Source organism: Pleurodeles waltl, chromosome 5 (assembly GCF_031143425.1).
Source record: "Pleurodeles waltl isolate 20211129_DDA chromosome 5, aPleWal1.hap1.20221129, whole genome shotgun sequence".
Lineage (NCBI taxonomy): Eukaryota > Metazoa > Chordata > Amphibia > Caudata > Salamandridae > Pleurodeles > Pleurodeles waltl.
In genome coordinates this window covers 441,057,530-441,081,987 of record NC_090444.1, presented here as the reverse complement: position 1 = coordinate 441,081,987, position 24,458 = coordinate 441,057,530, and the positions used below count along the sequence as shown (strand labels likewise).

At 42.2% G+C, this 24,458-nt stretch overlaps 1 protein-coding gene across 6 annotated transcripts in view; it reads left to right on the top strand.

The window, feature by feature from the left end:
• VPS54 (VPS54 subunit of GARP complex) overlaps positions 1–24,458 on the top strand; it is a 555,456-nt gene that overhangs the window by 45,878 nt on the left and 485,120 nt on the right. For 5 of the 6 annotated variants that reach the window (XR_011203675.1, XM_069234226.1, XM_069234229.1 and 2 more), the window contains 3 exons: positions 7,432–7,673; positions 17,433–17,514; positions 18,069–18,106. Coding sequence is in view for 5 of the 6 variants with exons in the window: in XM_069234226.1 (XP_069090327.1) it covers positions 7,432–7,673; positions 17,433–17,514; positions 18,069–18,106 (362 nt within the window). In the remaining variant the exon portion in view is untranslated. The remainder of the gene's footprint in view (positions 1–7,431; positions 7,674–17,432; positions 17,515–18,068; positions 18,107–24,458) is intronic. The other variant, XM_069234230.1, reaches the window with a different exon arrangement.

The following is a 24,458-nucleotide window of genomic DNA, read 5'->3' as shown; positions in this document are numbered from 1 at the left end:
AGTCCCTAGTAGTGACTAGTGGGTCATCTACTTTAGGGTGGCTACACCTACTATGTGGCCACTTCCTGTGGTCAGCAGTCACCTCCCTTCGCCGGATTGGCTATTTTCTTCCCATGCAAAATGAAATGAAGATGTCACCTCGCATGCAACACCTTTGGGGTGGTGCAGGCTGGGGGTGGTCACTCCTCCTATCTTTTGTGCATATTCCCACTGTTGCTCCTGTCAAAGGTGGAGGTTTGCAAAGGGGGAGGGCTGGAGTGGGGTTGGGGGCGGGGAGTGGCATCTGCTGCTAGCAGCAGGGCAGGGGGTCAAGTTTCAAAGGCAGTAAGCCTTTTGAGCTCACTGGCAGGGCAGTGCACGTTCCTGGGGGAGGAGGTGTAACACCTCTGTCTGGTGGTGGCAGCCTGGTTGTGACCAGCTAACAACCATGCCAGGATTAGTTAGCGTCTGCAGGGGGCACCTCTACGGTGGTCCTTGGGTACATTTTGCAATAAATCCAATACTGGTACCAGTTTGGATTTATTGTTCTGAGTTGTTTGATACCAAACAACCAAGGGTTCAGAGTGGCCATCATGTGGCTGTGACAATTGTACTGACCAGTGTCCAGCACATGCATTTAAAATGACTTCTCTGTTTACTTACTATGTCCCAAGTTTGGCAAGGACACAGTAGGGACATATTGCTCATACATCTATGCTCACACAAGCATTATAGGCACCTTATTTAGGGCTCAAAGGCCTGCCAGAGGGATGGCTTACCTATATTGTATGCAGTGTGTAAAGGACAAATCACACAGGCTGTGTCATGTCAGTTTTGCATTTTGGGATTGCACCAGGACGCTCAGCCTGCAATGGCAATGCTGGGTGCACTTGGATCCATGGTCCCTGAGGGTGGCACTATCTGTGCTGCTGCCCTCGGGGCCTACCCTTAGTTCCCCATGCCCTGGGTACCTAAGCATCGTTTACTAGTGATTTTTAGTGGCTGCCAAAGGTGTTGCCAATTGTGGCATGCACCACAACAGTTTTGGGAAAGAGATATGGCCCAGGAAACCTGGTTAGTCTGGTCCCTGGGTACTAACAACTTTGAAACCAAATCAGATACCAGGCAAAAAGCAGGGGGCTGACCATGTCAAAAGACGCACTTTCTCATATATATATATATATATATATATATATATATATATATATATATATATATATATATATATATTCACTTTAAAAAAACAAAGGTTACAGCGACTTTATAGTTAGGCTCACATTTCAAACGTACAAAACCAAAGATGTTCACCAGTTGTAGTTAGGTATCTCAAGTATCTATAACTCGTGCCCTAAGGTAATTATAACTCGCACCCCCGCCATGCATAGTTTTTTCGTCAAAAATGTTACTGCAAATATTACATTGATATTATCAGTGATGTTATCAAAGATGTCATGAGTGCCATAATTTGTGGTGTAATTAGCAGTGCATAGCGAGGGCGCGAGTTATAGTTACTTGAGATAACCTTAATTTTTTAAGTGAATTTCTATGGTTTTTCTAACGTAAAGTAATTTTCATCACTATACACTAATCCAATCACTGCCGCGCACAGTCTTTAGAAGATTGACGCTGCCTGTCTCTCTGGGTGTGAGAGGGTTATCTAGTGGTGAAAGTGGTTGTAAGAGTGAGTATCTGTTTGTGGGGGTGGGTGCATCGCTATGTTAGTGGGTGTGTCAGTGTCTGTATGGGTCTGTGAGTGTGTGCATGTGGGTTTCAGTGGGTCTGTGAGTGGAAGTGTGATTGGGTCTGTGATTAGGTCTGTGATTAGGTGCGTGAGTGTCTAATAGTGATAGTGGGTGCATCAGTGTCTTAGTGAGTGTGTCAGTGTGTGGGTCTGAGACTGAGTGGGTGCACAAGGGTTTCAGTAAGTCTGTGAGTCGGTGTGTGAGTGGGTACACAAGGGTCTGCATGGGTCTTAATAGGTCTGTGAGTGGGTGTGTGAGGGTTTGAATGGATGTGTGAGTGGGAGAAAGAGTTTGAAAGAGAGAGAGAAAGTGAGAAAGAGTTATTACTAATAACAAATAGAGGTGCTGTCAGTAGTTCTGTGGCAGCAGTAGGCAATGCATCATAAAGTGTTTGCTGGTGAGTTTTCATGCTCCTCACAGAGCCTCCCTCTCCAGACAGGTCTCCTCTGCAGCCTTGAATGACATACTGAGGCTGTACATCAACTTAGCACACACACACACACATCCATATGTGTCTTTCATACTAAAATAGATAAATCCATGTAGGTCACATGCAACATCACAATATAAGGGCAGGTATACACACAGCAGGTAAGAACAATCAGGTATATTGCTATATCCTTTCACCCTCATTAAACTCGGTGTGGACAGTAGCAATACTTAAAGCATTCATTGTAGTGGTAAACATTGCACTGTTCATCACGGACATTATTAATAAAGCATTTAAGTTCAGACCAATATGTGCCAGTCTCTTTTACATTCAACAGCCCACACAATGTAGCTATAGGACCCACTACTACACAAGTATTTAAACCTAGAGCAACCTCTCCTCTGTTCATCTTTACATCTCCCTGGGAGAGTTAGGGTGAGTTTCTTTTTTAATAACATTGATGGGGCTGCTGTACTTCCTGTATCCCCATATGTACCACAGAGTAGGGTTCGTGGTGTCCCTGTCCCTCCTTGGGGCACCACAAGGAAAAGCAATATGCAAATTACCCCTTGATGGCGCATGGGTGCTACTTGCCCATTTTTGTGCTTATTGTATTAGCAGCCCCGTAAAAGAGCTTTGTGCCACATTTTCTTGATGTTTATTTCTATTACGGATGCTCCATTTGAAACTTGAGCACCCAAATGCCACCTGACGTTGGAGGCATCCGAGGGAGCATCAAGGTCTGCAGTGACCCCAGCCAGCTCCTTGCAAAGGCAGAAGCCAGGATCCGCTTTTTGCTCCTGCCTGTGCTGCTGTCAGTAGGTGAGAGTAAGAGCTGGTTTTCTTCCACCACGCAAAGCGCAAAAGGAGTTTTAGTGCGTCGTCTGCCCACCTCTTCTCCCCCAGACCCAGACATGGGATGCATGGGGGTGAATGAGCACCCGCAGGCCCAGCTCCTCCCTTCTGTGCCTTTGTCCTAGGGGGATGAGGGCCCCAGGACATTCTTGCATCAAGCCCTGGGGCCTAAAGTTTGTTAGGGAATGGACCTCACGCATCCTCTTTTTAATTTTTTTTTAAATTAAGAATTACATAAAGAAACGATGAGCAGAACACTGGATCCTGGCCAACCAGGGGTGTTGTTCTCAAGGATTCAGGCAGATCACCACATGCTTGGTTTTTCTTTTTTTTTTCTCTGAAAAGTGTCAAAGCTTCAAGTTGGCAAATCTCTGACCCCACAGGGCTGGTTTTGATATTCTCAATTTGCTCTTGGTGGTCAGCTCTAGCCATCTGGAACGTTTTCTCCAAGCCCTTGCCTATAACATGGTACTTCTCTCTGGCAGATGGATTTTCTGGCTTCCTCCATCAGATCTGTCCTCTGTGTGGCTCATGGTGCTATTCTCTTGCTTTTGGGAATCTTGCACAACTCCTCCACTAACAGCCAGCAAAGTACCCTCACTGCCGCAATCCCTCAGTTTCAGAACCTCCTCGCTTCTTGAAGGGCATCAGTGTGTCACCAGATTCAGGGCCAGTCCACAGAAGTACTTGTGGAACCACCCAGGGTACCCTAGCAGGTTTCTCAGGGGTCATAAGGCGGCCACTGCCACTGGCCCAGGAGATACCCAACCTGGTCCTGGGGGTCAGCAGGAGTCAATGTCCATTCTTGTAGGGCATCAGGTGACTTCTCCTTCCAGCTAGGCGTCCTTTCGCTTTTGTTGCTTTTAGATCCAGGGTTTTCTCAACTGTCTCTCCCTTGTGCATGGGTGTTTAAGTGGGGATGGCACGTTTTAGGAAACCGGCACCCCTGGCCAATCCTAGGATGCATTCATCCATTAACCCCTGTCCTAACCCTCCTGCACAGAATTCTGGGGAAAAAAATCCAAAATGGCGACTTCAAGGTGTCAGTGGAAAGAGCTTCCCTGGGAACCTAAGCTCCGCCCCCTTGATGACCAAGCTGTCTGGTCCTTTCCCATCAAAACTGCAGAGGTGAGCCCCTCCTGTGTTGAAAGTGTCTGGCCTTCCTCCATCCTAGCCCAAGTTCAGTGTGACAAGCTAAGCAATGGAAGCAGATTTTGTCCCCACGACTTTCCTTTGTCAGAAACTGTGAAACACTTCTAATTGCCTTATTGTGTGGTTAGGACTTTGATACCTCTGCTGGGGAGCAGAATGAATAATGTGGCCATGTAGGGTAAGCTAAGGCCTGGAATCTGATTCTGAGATGAGCTAAGGGAATTCTAGAAATTATGCAGTACAGCAATGTAAGATGTGTATGTGTATGTGGAGTGTTGGAGACTGGCAGTTCTTACTGCATGTTTTACTCCAGACTGATATCTCGCTGGACCTTGTAGGCCTAAGTGGAGCAAAAGTAAATTTGAGTGCTGGTTTCCCCTATAATGTGTGCACAGTCTAAACAGCATGGGCTTTCAGTAAAGCTCTACAGGCCTACATTATGAATGCCCACTTACATTATAAGCTCTACCCTGGGTCCACACAATCCTTGTAGAGTCTCTTCTGCAACAGGCTACCTTTGCATAGATACCGGGCTGCTCAAGATTGTAATCTCACAAGTGCAGCCCACACAAGCATGTACTCACATGTAACCAACCCAGAGCCTCCTACCCTCAGCCGTTCTATCTTAAAAGGTGGTTACATGTGGTTAGCACGCTCACTCCAATGACCATGAATTTATAGTGAGTGAGACTCTGGTGGCGAGAATCGTTCAAAAGTGCTAAACGAGTTCTAAAAATGTTACCCTGATTTAGCACACCAACACTGTCTCTATTTTTGGCACCCTGTTTCTTCTGTTGGAGCTTTCCCATTTTTTCCCATGTGGAACACTGTGTTCTGGGCTTTGATGGATTGGCACACGGTTTCTCCCCTCCTGCAGGCAGGTCACCAAAATGTGATGGACTACTTTTGGCAGAGGCACTGTTGTTTAGGAAAAACACAGTATTGAGGTGTACTTGGTGAAATGAAGCCAACATCACATCCTGGTACTGATATATTTGGTTTAAAGGATTAGCTTGGGATAGTTTGAGCTGCTTCCCAAAATCTTCTTCTATGTTTTCTTTCTTTTCTTTACTTGGTGCTGAGACATCACAACATGGTTCTCCAAAGGCAAATTAAGAAGATGTTGAAACAGTTCTTGGAAATATTGACAATATGATTTCTTCTTGAAAAGCCTCCTGCTCTGCTGCTATTTGAGTAGCTGGGCTTTTGTCCCTGTGATTTGCAAGCATAAATCTGAGTGTACATGATTCTTCATTGATCGCTACCTCATCTCCCCTTGCTGTGAATAGACCTTTAGGGTTCCATTCATCTCTGAACCCCTTGTACTTCTGCCCCCTTGCATTTAAACCTCTTGGGTTGCTCCCATTTTGAGATATTGGTACCTGAAGGTAGAAAAGACCACCTTTTGCCTTAATCTTTGCTTTGAGATTAATTTTTCCCAATTCCTCTTTTCTTCCTGGCAAAGTGGGCATTGTGATTTTATTTAAGTACCGGGTTGGTTGGGAAACTTGTGTTGTGATCAGTGGGATACCACCCAAGACCCAGGGACAGCATTGGTAAACAATCACTTACTTGAGAACTTACATGTAACCACTGAGTTTTACGGGGTATTTACCTGCCTGTTTATTCAGTTTATATGCTTAATTATCAAGATTGTTTCCATTTTCAAAATATGAATAATCATCCCTCAGTTGTTGTCACTGTTCAGCTACCTTCATTAGCTGATGTATTTTCTATTTTACTAGAATATTGGATCATGAACTGTTTCAGATATCTGTTTTCATGTTTGTCTGATTTTTACATTTCTGATAATTTCAAGTTTCCCCTTAAGGTAAACCAGGGTATGTTTGGTTTTTCTGTACCGCACATCTGTGCAGCTTTTCCATAGGAAGCTGTTTTATCCAGTCTGTACAAGTTCTCACTTTAAAAAAATAACAATCAGACAATTGTACGCATGCATACAAATTACTAGTTGGCATGAACAACTTACAAAAGTCTAATATTGAAGACTCCTGATGAAATGTGATGAATTTGACTCTTAGCTTCTCACCAGGCTAAATAATGGGTCAGCTTCATCCCGGATGAATACAGAGCCAAGCTATGTCACACAAACAGACTTCTTGTCACCAAAGATTTGAGATTCAGAGACTGTGAACTCCCAAAATCAACAAAGCTTTATTCTATGTGTTTGATCCATGGAACTGCTGGAGCTTTGTCCAAATTTGTGACCTTTTGTACTATGGCATTGGAAATGCCCGCCATGGAGGTAACAAGCGAGGTTTCTCAGCCTGGATAAGGAGAGATCGAAAAAGCAGAAAACTGAGTAGTTTCCTTAGGAGTCAATGTTATTCCATCTGTAAAGGGGAGATATTTACACAACTCCAAAATCATGCCCCATATCACTTTTGAGTTGCTCAGATCTTCATAAATACTAAACATATCTTTCATTTTTTATTGTCCATTGAACAATGGACATCAATTTCTATAACCAGCAACAAAACACCCAGGAAGGTAAAGTAACAAATGCACCTTGAGAAAATGTTGTTCTTATTTCCAAGCTTCTGATACTTTTAGCATAATACATATGTTGATAAAATTTGCTTATAGGGTGATGGAATTCAAATTTGGAGCCTGCCTGTATGACATGTGTTGGAACCTGTTGGCTGTGTTTGTTAATAAAATTGAATTGTCTGCTTGGAAAAGTGGTAGAAATCTTGAGCCAACATTAGGGACGTTCATGGATTCACTGTTAAGTCCAATATCTAGGCTTACTCCTCTGTAAGTTAAACCAAAACATCCAGAACATAACCCCAATTTTTGCTTTTTCCAATATGTCGGGCAGGAGTTTTTTTTGTTTTTGGTTTTTTTAAAAAACATTTTTATTAAGATTTCTCTTGAACTATAACAAGACTTAAATGTGGTGTGTAAAAGTATGTCTTGTATAGTCTTCCATTTATGTGCACTATATTTAATGAGATAGCCAAGTTACCTTGCTATCTTGTACATTTTCTTTTTTCTCCCCAGTTTTAATTGACGTTTTTTGTATGATGTTTAATAGTCCGTATTATAATGGTAAATATACTTAATTTGGGCAGATTACAGTTACAGGCTTTTTTCCTCATCACTCTAGCTTTCTTGGTTTCTTTGTTAGTTTCACTCTGTTTGCTTTGCTAATATGCTCCATATGCTTAAAAGTGTTAATTGTTTCAGTTAGCCAGATTTTTAAATGCAAAAGGAGTTATTTCTAATTAATGATTGTGACTTTCTTTACAGGCAAACCCAGCAGTTTGTGCGATGGCCCATCTGTTGTTGCAGATCAGCACAGATGGACAATTTATCATTCCAAAGTGAACCTCCCAGCTGCACTAAACGATCCTAGGTTAGCAAAAAGAGAATCTGATTTCTTTACGAAAACATGGGGACTAGACTTTGTGGAGACCGAAGTCATGCCTTCATTCTACCTCCCTGTGATTACCAAGGAAAGTTTTGCTTTGTACAAACAAGACATTATTATGGTAAGTCTCCATTTTTCTGAGCAACAGAAGTACAGTTGAATTGCATGAACATTAAAAAAAAAATATCATTATGTATATGAAATAATGCAAATAACTTGTCATGTATGCCAGTAAAGTAGCACTACTTACCAGTTAAAGCAGATTGGAGTTCCACACATTGTTTTATGGCTAGAGGACTATTCTGTTATCAGTTTTATAGAGGGACTCCAAAAGCCTGCACGTGGGATGAGAATAGTTTTAAGACTTGCATTTACAGTAAAATGACACTTACCTTAACCAAAAGTTACACCTTTTTAGAGTATTTTCTATATTATGAAATGCACTCAGTATGGAAAGCCTTGGACTTATCAACATGAGGAATGTGGTTTAGCTCAACCAGTGATGTCTCCAGACCGCTTGAAGCATTAAATTAATTTATGCTACTGTCAAGTTGGATGTGACTGCTCAACCATGTGATGAAAAATTATCACTGTAGGATTTTTTCCAATATTGTTGTTTCAAATAAGGGTGTAGTCTGGGTACAAAGTATGTGCTTTTTCCAGCACAGGCTCGTCCTTAGATATATAAGCTTTGATTAGGTCCCTAGTGTCAGACTAGAATCCTTTTTGTGCATTTTACATAGCACTAAAATCCTGTTTACTGCTACTGAGCCTGTCCAACTCATCTGGACCATTTTATGTGCAGCTTGCTATGTGGGTAAGCCTTAAGCCCTTCACCAGAGTCCCTCTATAGTTACTTTAGTACACTTCACATAAGAGGTTTTCAGTATAATTTCATGGAATTACCAAAGAAGGTGGTGACGATTTTGTTTCTAGGAGACTTTTAGGAAGAAAGTCTCCTAGTTATGAAAATGTCTTTTTCATGACCTTTCATCACTGAACGAATAGTAAATAAGTACAGTGCTCTTGATGAAGCACTTAAATTCTATGCTGATTGACTTAAGGCAGGTTCATTGTTTAAGGCCTAGGCTTGGAGAACGTTGATCAGTTTACTAGCACCAGGACCTGAAAAGTATGCATGGCTTAAGCAGGAATAATGCAGCTACATCTGTCATTCTATTTAAATTTTACTATCAAGGAGGTAGTAAAACTCGGTGACTAATGGTAGACTATTAATAACTGCAGTTTTGAAGTGGCAGGAATGGCGGCAAAGCATCCCCTTTGACCCGAAATTGCTAGCTAGAGTACTAGATATGCTCTGTGATGAAGTAAACTATTTGGAAAGAAGCCTTGCAGTCAATGACATGTTCTAGTAATAAGGCAAGTTCAATGGGGAACTTCGTCAGAAAATACATTATCACTCCATATATGGCAATGGAGGAAAAGACACTAGGACAGAAAGTAGCTCTCCAGCCTCCCCAAGACCTCTTGTGTTCCTTTCCTTCACATGCCCTGTGTGTACCGGTGCTTTTTTTCTTTTTTTTTTTCTTGATCCTTATCTTCTCCCCCCTTTATTTGCACCAGACTGTGGACTCCCTCCTGTGACTTAACTCTCTTGTTCTCCTACATCTCCTCATTTTTCTACTCTTATCTGCTTTCTGTATTTCCTACACTCAAGGGAAAAATCTTGCACCTACCATTTGCCTCTCCCTCTGTTTCCATCAATGTTCCTATATTTTATGCTGCATCATTATATACTAACCTTTGGTTAGTCCCTCTGCCTAGTACAATGATGCTGTGCTGTCTTTGCTGAGTTCTTGTCTTGAAGTGTTTGTGTGCCAATTGCCACAGTACAACCAACACTGACTCAGTCTTCCTTTACGATACTTTTCAGCTGCTCCATTACCAGTTTCCAGTTCTTTGCTTTTCAGTTCGGTGGTGGTACTTGATATATGTTTCTTTTGATGTGTCCATTACTGGAATGCAGTGCCTTTGTTCATCCTGCACCTTTGGTATTTTTTTGGTGGCTGTTTAAATACATTGAATTTATCGAAATCTATTGAGTACATTTCTCTTTGTAATAATTTTGGTGCTTTACGATTCTTTGTTGCACTTTTGGTTAAGTGTAAAATATTGTTGGTATTTGAACTTGTTATTTAAGACTATCTTTGGCATTTTGTTTGTCTGTAATACCTCATCTTGGGTGTTCGCACTTGTACTATCATTCTGGATAGATGAGCATGTGCTTAAATGAAAGCCATGGTTGTCCTTTCCACAATTTGGTTTGCGCACATATATTACATTGGAATTATTTTTCTCTTCAAACATTTTCACTCAACAGCCTAAATGTACAAGTTCATGTACTGTTTATTTTCAACTATACCTAGCCCATGGATGCATCCTTTGAAATAATGGATATAATGTTTCACTCAATCCATTTATGTTAATTTGCACATTTCCAGGCGTGTCATCATTCATACCTTTTCTTAATCCATACTGAAGTAAAGAAATTGAAAATATCATTACTCTCAAACCAATTAAAGTGAAACTCCTAGATGTGAGTAGTTAATTAAAACTTTTGAAATTGTGTAAATAGAGTTATCACTCCTTGCAGAGAAAGATACAAACTCATTATGAATACACACTTGAACATATCAAACCATTCACATATTAATCATGTGACCCCCCATCTTCTGTTTGCGGTGCCTAACTCGGTTTGTTGTCTGTATCCATTGTGGGTCTTGTTTTTCTTTTAATTACGTTTTATAAATTGTAACTGTGACTTAATGGAGTCCTGGCTCTAGAAATTTAAGTGGACCAGATAACTAGTCAAAAGCAGCATGAGTAAGGATTAATCAAATGGAAAGGTTTTTAGAGATTTCCTGAACTGGAGATGATTAAGTTTATCCTTAAGTGAGCAGGTGAAGGGTGTTAAAACTCTTAGCTGCAAATAGGTAAAGGCACAGCCACTCCATCTCACTTTCATAAAAGAGATAGTCACCATGTTATGATCCAAGACTGTACAAAGTAAACAGCTGGCAAATTTCTTAGAGAGTGGTCCTCAAGGTAGGAGGCCACAGATTCGATGACTGCACAATGAGGAAGAGAGTTCTCAGTTCTTTTATCAATGGGGAGCCAATGGAGTAGACACCTTTGATGGGAGAAGTGTGGCTGACGAGGAGGGTTACAAATCGAATGGACCACTACATTTTAAATTAATGGAAGCTCTTGCAGTAATCTAATCTTAAAATACTGAGGTCTTCGAAAACTTGTTTATGATAATCCAGATGAAGAAATAGGGATATTTTCTTCAGCACAGTTAACATTTGGAAACAGAGAGCAATTACCTTTTTAATCAGTTATGCTAAGGTGAAAGCATTGTCGAGGTGAAAAACAAGAGTTTTAACAGTAGTGCTTTTAGAAGGCGGTTGACCCAAATTTGATGACCAACAAACATCTGACCAGATAGTATCCAGCACCAACACTTCAGTTTTATCAGTGTTCAGAGTTGCAGTGCACCTGAGTCGTTACTTCAGAGAGACAAAACCTAAGCATAGCCTGGTTGAGTCCAGGAGATCCATTCAGCCGGATGATAAGATAAGGGTCATCTGCATATGTGATAAAGAAGTGGGCAAAAGATCGAATCAACTTAGCTAAAGGTTCTCCATAGATGTTAGAAACCGTTGGGCGCAACAGTGAGCCCAGAGGTGGGGGGGGGGCAGGTTTCACCTTCTTAGTGTTTAAAAAGAAAGAAACTATTTTCACATTTTATTTTAACATTAAGCTGGCCATAACAGAGCTGAGCTTCAAATACCAATCTAATGCAACCAAGATTGAAGCACCTCTTGGGAAATGGTATCAAAGGATGCCAATATATCAAGTAGGATGGGGGCCGCACAATCCCTTTGGTTTAGGATCCAGTGCTGTTTATCAGCTTTTGCTGCAGTGGACAATACTGTGCTGAAAAGTGATCTAAACCCAGACTGAACCGCATCAAGAATAGAGTTGACCTCTAAAAAAGAAGATGGAATACAGTTTAATGGTTTTCCAGTATCATAAATGGAAAATACAACAAAGAGATGAGGTGGTAGTTGCTGGGATTCATAGGACCCTCTGAGGGTGTTTTTGTTTTTAGGATGGGTGATGTCACTATCTTTACAACTAAAGAGAATGACTGATGTATCTAATGAAGCATTGCACAGCATAGTAATAGAAGATATTAGAATGTCTATTGCCAGGCGAAAAAATCAGACCGGACAAACTTCCAAGAGTGAGACAGATTTGACTCTCTGAATCGCACATAGGCTAGAAGCGGAACCCTGGACAAAGCTTGCTTCGATAGTAAAGAATTAAAGGAATTTGTCTCATTTTAGTCACATTTATTTGTAGAAACTGGGGTGAAATCAGAATTTGAACATCTTGATTAGTTTGAACATGGTTAGCCAGATTGTTACTCGGTTCTAAGGAGTTAGGTGGGTTAAATACCTGACATGTCAGTTAGATTTTAAAACTGAACAGTTTAAAAAAAATCTTTTGAAAAGAGGAATTCTTGATGTAAGATGGTTACTTTTATCCTTTTTGATGATTTATGTTGGCCGCCAGATAGGATCGCAAGGTATTGTAATTTGCTCATTAGGTTATAGTTACACCTCAATAGATGTTTTTTTTTGGTTTTTTTTGCATTCCTTTTTTAAAAGGTTGAGGTCTGGTTAAAAAAAAAAATCACCACTCTTAATGTTTAGAAGCATGAGAATTCACTGCATTAGATAGCCAATTGTCCATCTTCTGCTTAATAGCATTAATATCAGCATCCTCCTGAATAAAGTCATCAGATGCTGCGATTAAAACATCTTTTGTGGTCTAATGCTAAGCGCATCCTCTCATTTTTACTTTAGGACCATGAATCTTATGAAAAGATACAAGCAACCAGTTAAAGTGAATGAAAGTATAATCTTTCCATGGGACTGGATCACATATAATGGCTCTCCTATTGTTTAGTAAGGGGAAAATAAGAACCGTTTGGGGTCTTTTGGCATTTGTAGGACCCTTCACAAACTGTGTCAACCCAACAGTGTACTGTTTACTAAATATTACTAACCTTGGGCTCATAAGAACAGTCAGCTCAAATATTAAAATCTCCAAGAATTAGCAAACTGTAAGAAGACAATGCAGTAAAGGATAGACACATTCTAATAGTTGAGACCTAAAATTAGAAACCGAGAGCAAGGACAATCGACCACAATACCAATGACCGATAAAGTAGCAGGTAGTTCTACTTTAAAACCAAGCAATTCCACTGCAGTAAAAGTCTCGAAGGCCATTTGTCACAAAGAGGAAAAAGTGTAAAAGATCACAGCCACTCCACCCCTCTACTTTCATTTCTGTTTACTCACAGAATTTCGTATGCTGATGGGATTTCAAAAACGAAGGCCCTCAATATGTTCTTGGTGGGATGCCCCTCCGCCAACAGTGCTGGCAGTCAATGAAAGACCGCCAGAGTTGGCGGCCGACATCCCGCCAAATAATGATGCATGGTGGATCACCGCCATGCTGGCGGTCGGTGGCGAGGGTGGATGCTGCTCCACCCTCACCACCATGTCACTCCATACACCGCCACGCCTATAATGAAGCAGTTATAGGTGTGGCAGTGTATGGAGAAGCGGCGATGGCAGCGGTGCAGCATCCAGGGAGCTTGTTCCCTCACAGAGCAGTGCAATAGAAAAGATGTATGTGGGGGGTGTGTGTGTCTCAGTGCATGTCTGCTTGTGTGCATAAACGTGAATGGGTGGATGTGGGGGTTTGGGGTTTAGGGGACCTGTATGTAGGAGTGGGGGATAGTGAGGGTCGGGTGGAGGGACCTGCTTGGGGTTTTGGGGCTGGAGGAATGGGGGTCGGTTTTCAGGGTTCGGGGGTGGGGCATGTTCTAGGGGCTTGGAGGGTGGGTAGGGATTGTGGAAAGGGGGGGAGAGGCCCGGCATGTCATTTTATTATTCCTGTCACCGTATACTTTCCGCCAGGGATTACCTGGCAGAGTAACTCGCCAGGGATTCCCTGGTGGAAATGGGATTGTAATCACACCGCCTGTCCTGCCTATACTGCCGGGTCGAATGTGCTCACAGCTTTGCAGCCAGTTCACTACTATGTTCAGAATATGGCGGTATGGACCGCCATTCCGTTGGTGGTAATGACCGCCACCGCCGGCATGGCAGTCCAGACCGCCATGTTCATAATGACCACCCAAGTCTTGATTAGTAGCATCATGCAGTCATGCCTCTGTAAGAAAGGAAAAGTCAAGTTAGTTATTAAGAATCAAAACGTGGACTTCGGTATTGTGTTTAGTTAGTGAGCAGATGTTCAATAATGCACATTGAAAAGAGTTGTTGTGCTTAGAAACCTTACTTGAGCTTAGCACATTATGAGAGAGAGCGGATTTGCTAGTTGGTGAGGAAGATTGCAATGTAGTAACAGACCAGGGTTAAGTGATTAAAGTGAGGCACTTGAATAGGTGATAATATATATATGCTGAAGTGGTTTTGGCAGCATGGGTAGCAGTTGTCGCTCAGCAGGTGCTGTGGGGGCATACATAGGCATGCCTTTGACATGCCTTCTGCGCACCAGTGTTGATGTGTGTGCCATCTGGCGTTATATGTAGCCGAAATCCCATTTGCACCTGCCTAGTGTGTACTTAAGGGAAGGCTATAAAGCAAACCCTCCACTCCAAATTGGCTGCTTCTATAATATAAAACCAAGTGGACAGACCACTAGATACCCAGAAATAAAAAAATGGGGCCAGCATTTTGAAAATATTCAACGCAAAGATTCAAAATATAGACCACACAACCAGCTAAAAATTTTCGAATTTAGTCCAAGTCATCCAAGACTTCGATTTCAGTCCGTCATCCACATATATCACATCAGAAACATTATCTTGTTACACAATTTAAGCTGCACAGACAAATTATCCAAATTTACAAGAACACTTCAGGTTTGTGATCTCATTTCAACCTCTGGATTGCAGAGTTTATAATTTGTACATCCAGTACGTTTGTCATTCTAACTATATGTCCTTAAGTTTCATATCACAACATTTTAACAGTCTTCTTCCTTTAACCGTTGATTTACTAAAAATCTCTGCTAGTTTATTTTCAAGACATCTATATTCACATGTTTTTATTTGCCCTGATCTGGAGATTTTTATCTGACGCAATTCTTTAACACTTAATGATTTGTGATTAAGGGAGATGTGTTCAAAGCCGTTAGATGCAATTCTTAGAATATTGTACACCACTTGCGATCAAAATATATTATAGCATCATGAAAGTTAAAATTTGTATGTTTGCTGCCGGGCAATTTGAGCATTCCATCATCCCTTTGCAAGAAGAAGTGCTTCAGTTCTTACAGTGAATCCTCTGGTTAGCCTACAGGCCTTCGTATAGGCACATTGAAAGGTTATTTGGAACCCTTCTGGATACATTCTCTCCAAAGTAGTGCTCTTTTTCAAGTTACCAGACATGATTAGATTCCTAGAAGTCTTGAACAAATATAGCCTCCCTAGTTATTTCATATTTCTGAAAGGAACATCAGTCTAGTTTTGACATTTTTGATGGTCCCATCCTTCGGCCCTAGACTTTCTACTATCTTAAATATTTTCCTTGGAAGTTACTTTTCCTGGTCTCAGTCACATCAGCAGAAAGTCCAAGTCACTAGTGCTGTCATCTTCTTTACAGTCTTTTATAAGTATATGGTTTATTCTTTGTGAAATCTTATTTTCTCCCAAAACATTTTTTTAATGCATCTCAATCCACTACTATACCAATTTTTCTTTCATCCCTCTAAAGGTGAAGACAGGCTGTACAGGCTGAATCCTAGGAGAGAACTGAATTGCTATATTCATAGACAAAAGGATTTATGAATGGATGACAACCTTATTGTGTTGGTAAATGGCTTGAAATGGGGTGCTTTGGTTAGGAAGCAGACCATTTCTTGATGGATCTCAGTTATTGTGAAACTTTGCTAGGAACTAGCTGGGGAGGTTTCTGGCCTCCCTCACTCCACAGGAGGTATAGGTGTGATTTCCTTTCTTTTTTGGTTTGTGTGGAGGTATTCAGTCTAATTAATTTGAAATGTTGCTGCTGGGTCTTCAATTCACTATTTTGTGAAGCATTATTGCATAGAGTGAGCTAAAACTGTGCTCAACCTTGAGGGCTAGTTCTATCCTTGACCATCCCCCATCACACATGCTTGAGAAGATTCAAGTAAGGAATCTTCTGGAGCCAATATCTATTTTGAAGTTAGTTACATTATTTAGTATTCTTTCGGATGGCTCCCACACATTTCTTAGACCCTCTCACTTCTGTATTCTGATTTTCTATTTATATGCTCTGTCTTTAACGTTTAGGAAGGGCTAGAAAATAGACTAACATAACATCACCCATGTGACTTATAATTAGAGGCAATGCGCCATTTGTGTTTAAGACTGAGGCACCAATGTAGACTTTGTACAGCATTGTGTCATTGGCCACCCTAGACTAGAGATAGCTAAAGAAAAGTTTCCAGATCCAGTCTGGTGTCTTGAAAGAGGTTTGAGTAAATTATCTGCATGAGCCATTATATCCATCAGAAATAATGTTACCAAAGTTAGGTAACTTGTTCTTTAGTTTATTCTAAAACTCTTTTTCTTTATCACTCTTGTACCTTATGCTGCAATGCCTCTTTTGGTCATCCATCAAGAAAATAAGACTACATTATATATTCATCCTATGCTTCCTACACAGTAAGTTATACCGAGCTACTTGGGAATTTAATTATAGCTGCTGTGGTTCTTACATCTCCATATCAGCACAGTCCCTTTCTCTTACAGTTTCTCAAGGTGGAATAGATGTTTCACATGCAGTAGAGTTACTTTCATGTAGTTCTTCCAGTAGAGTCCAGAGGTAATGTACCTGGTCGATTTCAATACACAAACATCTAGTGGTAGTATATGTGGCATTTGCTGATGCCAACACAGGATTGACTCCTTTACCACCTTTAAACCCTCACCTGCCTCCTAATTGGTGCTGAGTTGTTAAGGGGCCCTGATTCACAAAGGCCTCCACAGTCGTGGCAGGGGGTCCCGCATGTGTGACGGGACCTTTGCACTGCATTTTTCCCATTACAGAGGTCTTGCTATGAGTGCGGGCCTCCCACCAGGAGTGCGACGGCCCTCTGTGAATCAGGCTTGTGGTCAGGGAGTGTTAACTACAGAACGTAAATAAGGATTCTAGCAACCCACTCTTCCTGACACCCCTTAAATTGCCTCTGACACTAAGAGTAGTGCCAGGATGACCGAAAGGTAAGCCAGTGGTAACAGCTGCTAATCCTGTTTGGCCTCTTTAAATTGCTGGCATTGGTGTCTTGGTTTTGATACAGAAATTACTTTTTATGATGCCTTGATCTTTATTGCGTATAGTCACGCATTGGTGCAGTTGCTTTCGTTTCTTATAAATTGGGGTGTGCTGACTGAAGCACCCGCCTAATCATTTAATGCATGTGTAAAAGGGTTGAAGCAGTAGAGCAGGACAAAAAGCAATTCATTATGCCTAATTCTGGCAATAAAATAAAAGCTACTGAATGAAATTAGAATGGTGCATAATACATAATAGTTGACTATCATCCATATTTGAATTTGGTATACAGCTGGGTGGGGGGCACAATAAATAGCCCTTGTAGCTCTCTTCTAAATATTTAGAAGTTTATACCATACCTCCTCTGTGCAAAACCTTTAACATATCATTAAATATGATACTACGTTTATCCAGTGTTTGTAATTCTGTAGCATCTTGATAATAAATGTAACTCTCTGAATGCGAAAGTACCCATCTGTTTTTTTTTCTCTTAACAGCGAGAAAAGGTTCATGAACGATGCAAAAATGTTTGTCCTCCTAAGGACGAGTTTGATAGGAACGCTCTGTCTCGTAATAATGGTAAAGTCTCTGCTGTTTATTACTGCTTCATCAAGTTGTCCATTACTGTATCCTGTTATTGGGATTGTCATTTTGAAAAAAAGCATAAGCCATTAAGCTTGAAAAATGTTGTCTTACTACATTTTTATTGTTGTTTATTTGCTTTTCTTGATATTCTGATCATTCCAAGAATGAAGTGTGTGGGGGGGGAGGGGAGTCATTCTCCATTGCATGTTTTATTTCTTCTAACCGCATAAGTTGTTTTGATTAGAACACAGGACTGGATCAATATAATTTTAAAATGACCCATGTCTCTCTTAATGTCATGTTTTCTATTGCTGTCTGCATTTTGATCACATATGTAGCAGATTACCCATGTTAGCTTACTTAGCACATATGTCCACTTCCAACATGGGTCTATGTTTTATCAGGGGTAATCAGTCTTAAGTCACTGGTTTCTTCCAGATAAATAGCGTGTGAATTATTTATTTATTTTTAATATCTTTGGAGTATGATTGCCAGTAAAATTTCTGATTGTGTATTATTTGAATAAATATTTGTTTATTATTTTTCAGTAGATAAATCCAGGACTGATCTGGAGCAAGTACCTAAGGTATGATTGTAGATTCTCAGAAACTGAATTTACATAAATTGCAGTAATGCTACTGTCAAGACTCACAGTTGAACGGAGTGTCCATAGTTCTTTCCAGAGAATGATTTTTATGAATATGCTAAACTGCGGGCAACCAATCACTTTAATAAAAGAACCAAAGAAAGGTATTAGGGCAGAGGCGTCATTGGACCCCACTGTTCAAGCTTTTTCCCTAATAAGTAGAGCCCTTTTAAATAATAATGGTCTCAGTCGCTAAAATTTTATTTTGTAGCAATAGATACTGTTGCTTATAATTTGTATGGCCTTCGTAATCCTGCAAGACGAATTATATTCAAGAACAGAATTTTAAACAAAATGGAAAAGAGACCTATGTGCTCAGTACCAAATGTTAAATTCATAAATTTGATCTGTTTTGTGGCTCTGAAAATCAGATGGATCACACCATTTTATCCATGGTTTTTGCATAATGTAAAGCAATAATGTTTTGCAACCTGTTCCATGCACATGCTGTATCCCCCGATTTGTGTCGTGTGTGTGTGTGTCTGTCTCTGTGTTTGTTTGTCTGGTTTTCCTGCCATGGACATTATTTCTGTGTATCGTATATGCCCATTACAAATTACAATGTGGGTAATAGGATTCGAGCTGTGTCAGTCCTGCAGTTCTCAGATTATGATTGCTGTGCAGACGGGCTGCATCCATGTTCTTTGTAACGTTTTGTGTGTGTGTTTTTTTTTTGTTTGGCTGCTTAACTTTCTGTCTTTTAGACATATGCTTCTGTCTCCCAATGATACTTCAGGACTGTTGCTTGTAACTAAATGATAAGGACACCTTTCTTTCTTAAGGTCCCTGCTTCAGTGATGTGTTCCACTTGATCTGGCCCACCGGGGGGAGAACTGTCTGAGTCATTGGGTGGGTCACGCTAGAATCTGCACCACTGGTTCCTAGCCTGATTAATTCTGCAGCCTGTGGCTCTAAGGTGCCATTGCTTTAAACTTGAGTCTTCTGAGGTATTTCCTAAACCAAGCAGCTGACCATCAGAATCATCACTCCCAGTTCCAACTTTATCAGGTCACCAGGTAGCCTCTGTTCAGCTCAGTCAACGTAAATCACCAATAGCAAACACAATAAAAATCGTTTTAGGGTGTATTTGTTGTTGTACATTGTTACACCACAATTATAGCAATACTGAAACAGTTATAATCACAGAAAAGGTCTTTCATCTCATTCCATCTTATACTGTGGGTCTCATCAATTTGGCCTCCTGCCCGGGCCCTCTGTAGATCTTCAGAATGACTAAGTACACCAGATCCTCGAAGGCCTTCTCCCTGCCAAGGGACACACATTTGTCCTAAGGCCAAGACTTTCCTGATTCATCACTGTAGATTCTCCTTGCAGTCAGTGGCCGAACATCCGAAAAATCATCCACTGTTTGCATGTTTTGTGGATTATTCTGCATCATTTGATGAGGTGGCCTTGAAAATCCACTGGAACAAATTAAACAGCTGGGGAAATCTGGGTAAGCTGCTGGATGCCATAATCACACTCCACTCCCAAATGCGAATTAAGCTCACGCAAAACACGGCAGCCGCCAAAGTATACACGGACCAAGGACTAAAATAAGGATGTGTCCTGATGCTAGTTTTGTTCAACTTGTAGAATGCTGACCTAGGGAAAACGTTAAAATCTGCAAACTTGTGAGCGCCAAAAATTGGCCAAGAGCATCTCTTCTCTATGCCATATGCTGACAACATGATATTTATTGTCCACACAAAGTGGGAATGTAGGGAGCTTTGGATGAGCCAAATACCTACAATACCAACAACAAACTGGTGGCAAATTGCAAGAAGGCAAAGGTTATGATCTTTGGGCGCTATCCAATCAGCACAGTCTGCACAGGAGACTGGGAAACATGAAAATAAAGAGCACACCTAATTACAACTACCTAGGTGTGTGGTTTGCGTGCAATGCCAAGCCTAAACTGCATGTCATCCATACAGAAGAAAAGGACAAGGCAGTGACCTGTGCTCTGTGCAAACTGTACTCCACTCTACACAGCCCAACCACCGAAGCCATAAGACAGGCAATACGCGCAAAACGTCTTGCCTCCATCCAAATAGTATTTGCGGGGGCCTTAGTGAACACCACGGAGCAGGCACAATGCTGTACCTACAAGTGTATCTTCCAAATCCCTTCAGACGTCTGTAACTCGTTGGTACGTTTTAACTTCGGCCTGAATAAACAGTCACTAGAGAATTGGGCAGCCATCGTCTGCTACTGTGGCAGAGCCTGCGGGGCACCTCCCAACACAATGAAAGCGTTCTTGAAGAGCATTTTTACAAACTGGAAGAATCCCTGGTTGGATTACTTGACTGCAGCTTGACTCATTTAAATCTGGCCCTTTAAATCTGGGCAACCTTTGCAAATCACTAAGTGCTTTAAAAATCAATATTTAAAAAAACAAGTTAGGCTCTTATGTAAGCAGAAAGACCTCAAATACATTGAAGAGTCCAACAGTAATATGTGGGTTTTACTACACTCATATGAAGAAAAGCGCTGTCCACTGTACTTAAGTTGTCTACTAACCAAGCCAATGCTCAAGCAGATCCTATGCGCAAGACTCATGGCATTTCCCGTTAAACACTACAGTCGCTGGTAATCACTGGGTAATATTGACACTTGCAGACGTTCCCATTCCATGGTACAAGTCCTAGTCCACTTGATCTGCTTATGCCTACTAAATGCACAGCACACCTTAATAAAGCCACTCTTCCTAATATAAGGGTCAGTTTGTGTAGGGAAGCTAAAAAGCTGCTTTTTAATTTGGAAACCCCAGATGAGCAGACATGATTTGTGAAATCTATTGTACTAACTTGAAACCTATTAATTGCCAAGACACCTAAAAACACTGATGGCTCACTCAAGGTTTTTTTTTATCCTAACAGGATTCGAGCAGTGTTATTACACTAACACAGCTGGGACTACGTTCTCACTTGAGGCACATTGCACTTTAAGACATGTCCAGATCTGCGCCCTGGAACTTCCCACGTAGGCTTCATCCTTAGCTGATGTACTGATTGGCACAGAAAAACACCTTACTGTATGTGGTACGGTCTGGTTTACCCTACAAAAAGCACTTTACACCATGGGTTGCCTGATTGTAATCCTTGTGTTTAGTAGTTGTAGCAAACACGCTCTTCTACATTTTATACTGTTTGATATGATATATGTATTCCTCCCTGTGTGTTAAATTGTTGATCTGAAATATTTTTTAATACCCTCCCTTCAAGGTTTTACTCTATTGCACTTTAGATAAAGCTCCTGGTTCAGAACAAAGGACCTATGATAAACAAGCATATGACCCAAAAATAAAATTGTTAGCAAGAAACTACCCAAAATAAATAGGACAGAAATCCAGAAAACGGCTATAAATAAATGGGATAACCTGCTGCAAACCCATGTAAAAGAAAAATGAAAGAAGTGCTCGTTGTAACTGTAAGGAAATGGCTCCCTGTTGCAGTTACCCCCCACTTTTTGCCTTATACTGATGCTGACTTGACTGAGAAGTGTGCTGGGACCCTGCTAACCAGGCCCCAGCACCAGTGTTCTTTCACCTAAAATGTACCATTGTTTCCACAATTGGCACACCCCTGGCACACAGATAAGTTCCTTGTAAAAGGTACCAGTGGTACCAAGGGCCCTGTGACCAGGGAAGGTCCCTAAGGGTTGCTGCATATGTTGTGCCACCCTAAGGGACCCCTCAACTAGCACATGCACACTGCCATTGCAGATTGTGTGTGTTGGTGGGGAGAAAAAGGCAAAGTCGACATGGCATCCCTCTCAGGGTGCCATGCACACAAAATGCTGCCTGTGGCATATGTAAGTCACCCCTCTAGCAGGCCTTCCAGCCCTAAAGGCAGGGTGCACTATACCACAGGTGAGGACATAGCTGCCTGAGCAATATGCCCCTACAGTGTCTAAGTCTATTCTTAGACATTGTAAGTACAGTTGTGGCCATATTAAGTATATGGTCTGGGAGTTTGTCAAAAATGAATTCCACAGCTCCATAATGGCTACACTGAAAACTGGGAAGTTTGGTATCAAACTTCTCAGAATAATAAACCCACACTGATGCCAGTGTTGGATTTATTAAAAAATGCACACAGAGGGCATCTTACAGATGCCCCCTGTATTTTACCCAATTGTTCAGTGCAGGACTGGCTGGTCTGTGCCAGCCTGCTGCTGAGAGACAAGTTTCTGACCCCATGTGGTGAGGGCCTTTATGCTCTCTGAGGACAGAAACAAAAGCCTGCTCTGGGTGGAGGTGCTTCACACCTCCCCCCTGCAGGAACTGTAACACCTAGCAGTGAGCCTCAAAGGCTCAGGCTTTGTGTTACAATGCCCCAGGGCACTCCAGCTAGTGGAGATGCCCACTCCCTGGACACAGCCCCCACTTTTGGCGGCAAGTCCAGGGGAGATAATGAGAAAAACAAGGAGGAGCCACCCACCAGTCAGGACAGCCCCAAAGGTGTCCTGAGCTGAGGTGCCCCTACCTTTAGAAATCCTCCATCTTAATTTTGGAGGATTCCCCCAATAGGAATAGGGATGTGCCCCCCTCCCCTCAGGGAGGAGGCACAAAGAGGGTGTAGCCACCCTCAAGGATAGTAGCCATTGGCTACTGCCCTCCCAGACCTAAACACACCCCTAAATTCAGTATTTAGGGGCTCCCCAGAACCTAGGAAACTAGATTCCTGCAACCTGAAGACGAAAGACTGCTGACCTGAAGCCCTGCAGAGATGACGGAGACACCAACTGCTTTGGCCCCAGCCCTACCGGCCTGTCTCCCCACTTCAAGAAAAACTGCAACAGCGACGCGTCCCCCAGGGTCCAGCGACCTCTGAAGCCTAAGAGGACTACCCTGCATCTAAAAGGACCAAGAAAGTCCAGAGGACAGCGGCCCTGTTCCACAAAGACTGCAACTTTGCAAAAAAGAAGCAACTTTTAAAGACCACACGTTTCCCGCCGGAAGTGTGAGACTTTCCACTCTGCACCCGACGCCCCTGCCTCGACCTGCGGAAAACTAACTCTACAGGGAGGACTCCCCGGCTACTGCGAGCCCGTCAGTAGCCAGAGTTGTTCCCCCTGAATCCCCACAGCGATGCCTGCAGAGGGAATCCAGAGGCTCCCCCTGGCTGCTTCAAAGAACCCGACGCCTGGGAACCACACTGCACCCGCAGCCTCTAGGACCTGAAGGATCCGAACTCCAGTGCAGGAGCGACCCCCAGGTGGCCCTCTTCCTAGCCCAGGTGGTGGCTACCCCGAGGAGCCACCCCTCCCCCTCCCCCCCCCCCCCCCCCCCAGCCTGCCTGCATCGCTGAAGAGACCCCCGGGTCTCCCATTGAATCCTTTTGCAAACCTGACGCCTGTTTGCACTGTGCACCCGGCCGCCCCTGTGCCACTGAGGGTGTACTTTCCATGCCTACTTGTGTCCCAGCCCCCCCCCCCACTACTCCCCCACCCCCCCCCTGCCCCCACCCCCGGTGCCCTACAAAACCCCCCTGGTTTGCCCTCCTAAGTCGCGGGTACTTACCTGCTGGCAGACTGGAACCGGGGCACCCCTATTTCCATTGAAGCCTATATGTTTTGGGCCCCACTTTGACCTCTGCACCTGACCGGCCCTGAGCTGCTGGTGTGGTAACTTTGGGGTTGCCTTGAACCCCCAGTGGTGGGCTACCTTGGACCCAACTTTGAACCCTGTAAGTGCTTTACTTACCTGTGAACCTAACAAATACTTACCTCCCCCAGGAACTGTTGATTTATGCACTGTGTCCATTTTTAAAATAGCTTATTGCCATTTTTACCAAAACTGTACATGCTATTGTGATTCAAAGTTCCTAAGATACCCGAGTGAAATACCTTTCCTTTAAAGTATTGTTTGTAAATCTTGCACCTGTGGTTCTTAAAATAAACTAAGAAAATATATTTTTCTATATAAAAAACCTATTGGCCTGGAATTGTCTGAGTGTGTGTTCCTCATTTATTGCCTGTGTGTGTACAACAAATGCTTAACACTACCCTCTGATAAGCCTACTGCTCGACCACACTACCACAAAATTGAGCATTAAATGTATCTCTTTTTGCCACCATCTTACCTCTAAGGGGAACCCTTGGACTCTGTACATGCTATTTCTTACTTTGAAATAGTACATACAGAGCCAACTTCCTACAGTAACCATCTACCCCCACATTCCAATCACCTGAAGAAAATCAGTAAGCAATGCCTTTGAACCTACTTTTTAAAATGAAAGAGCTAAAAGGATACATGCTCATTTGATTGACACAAGACTCAAACAGG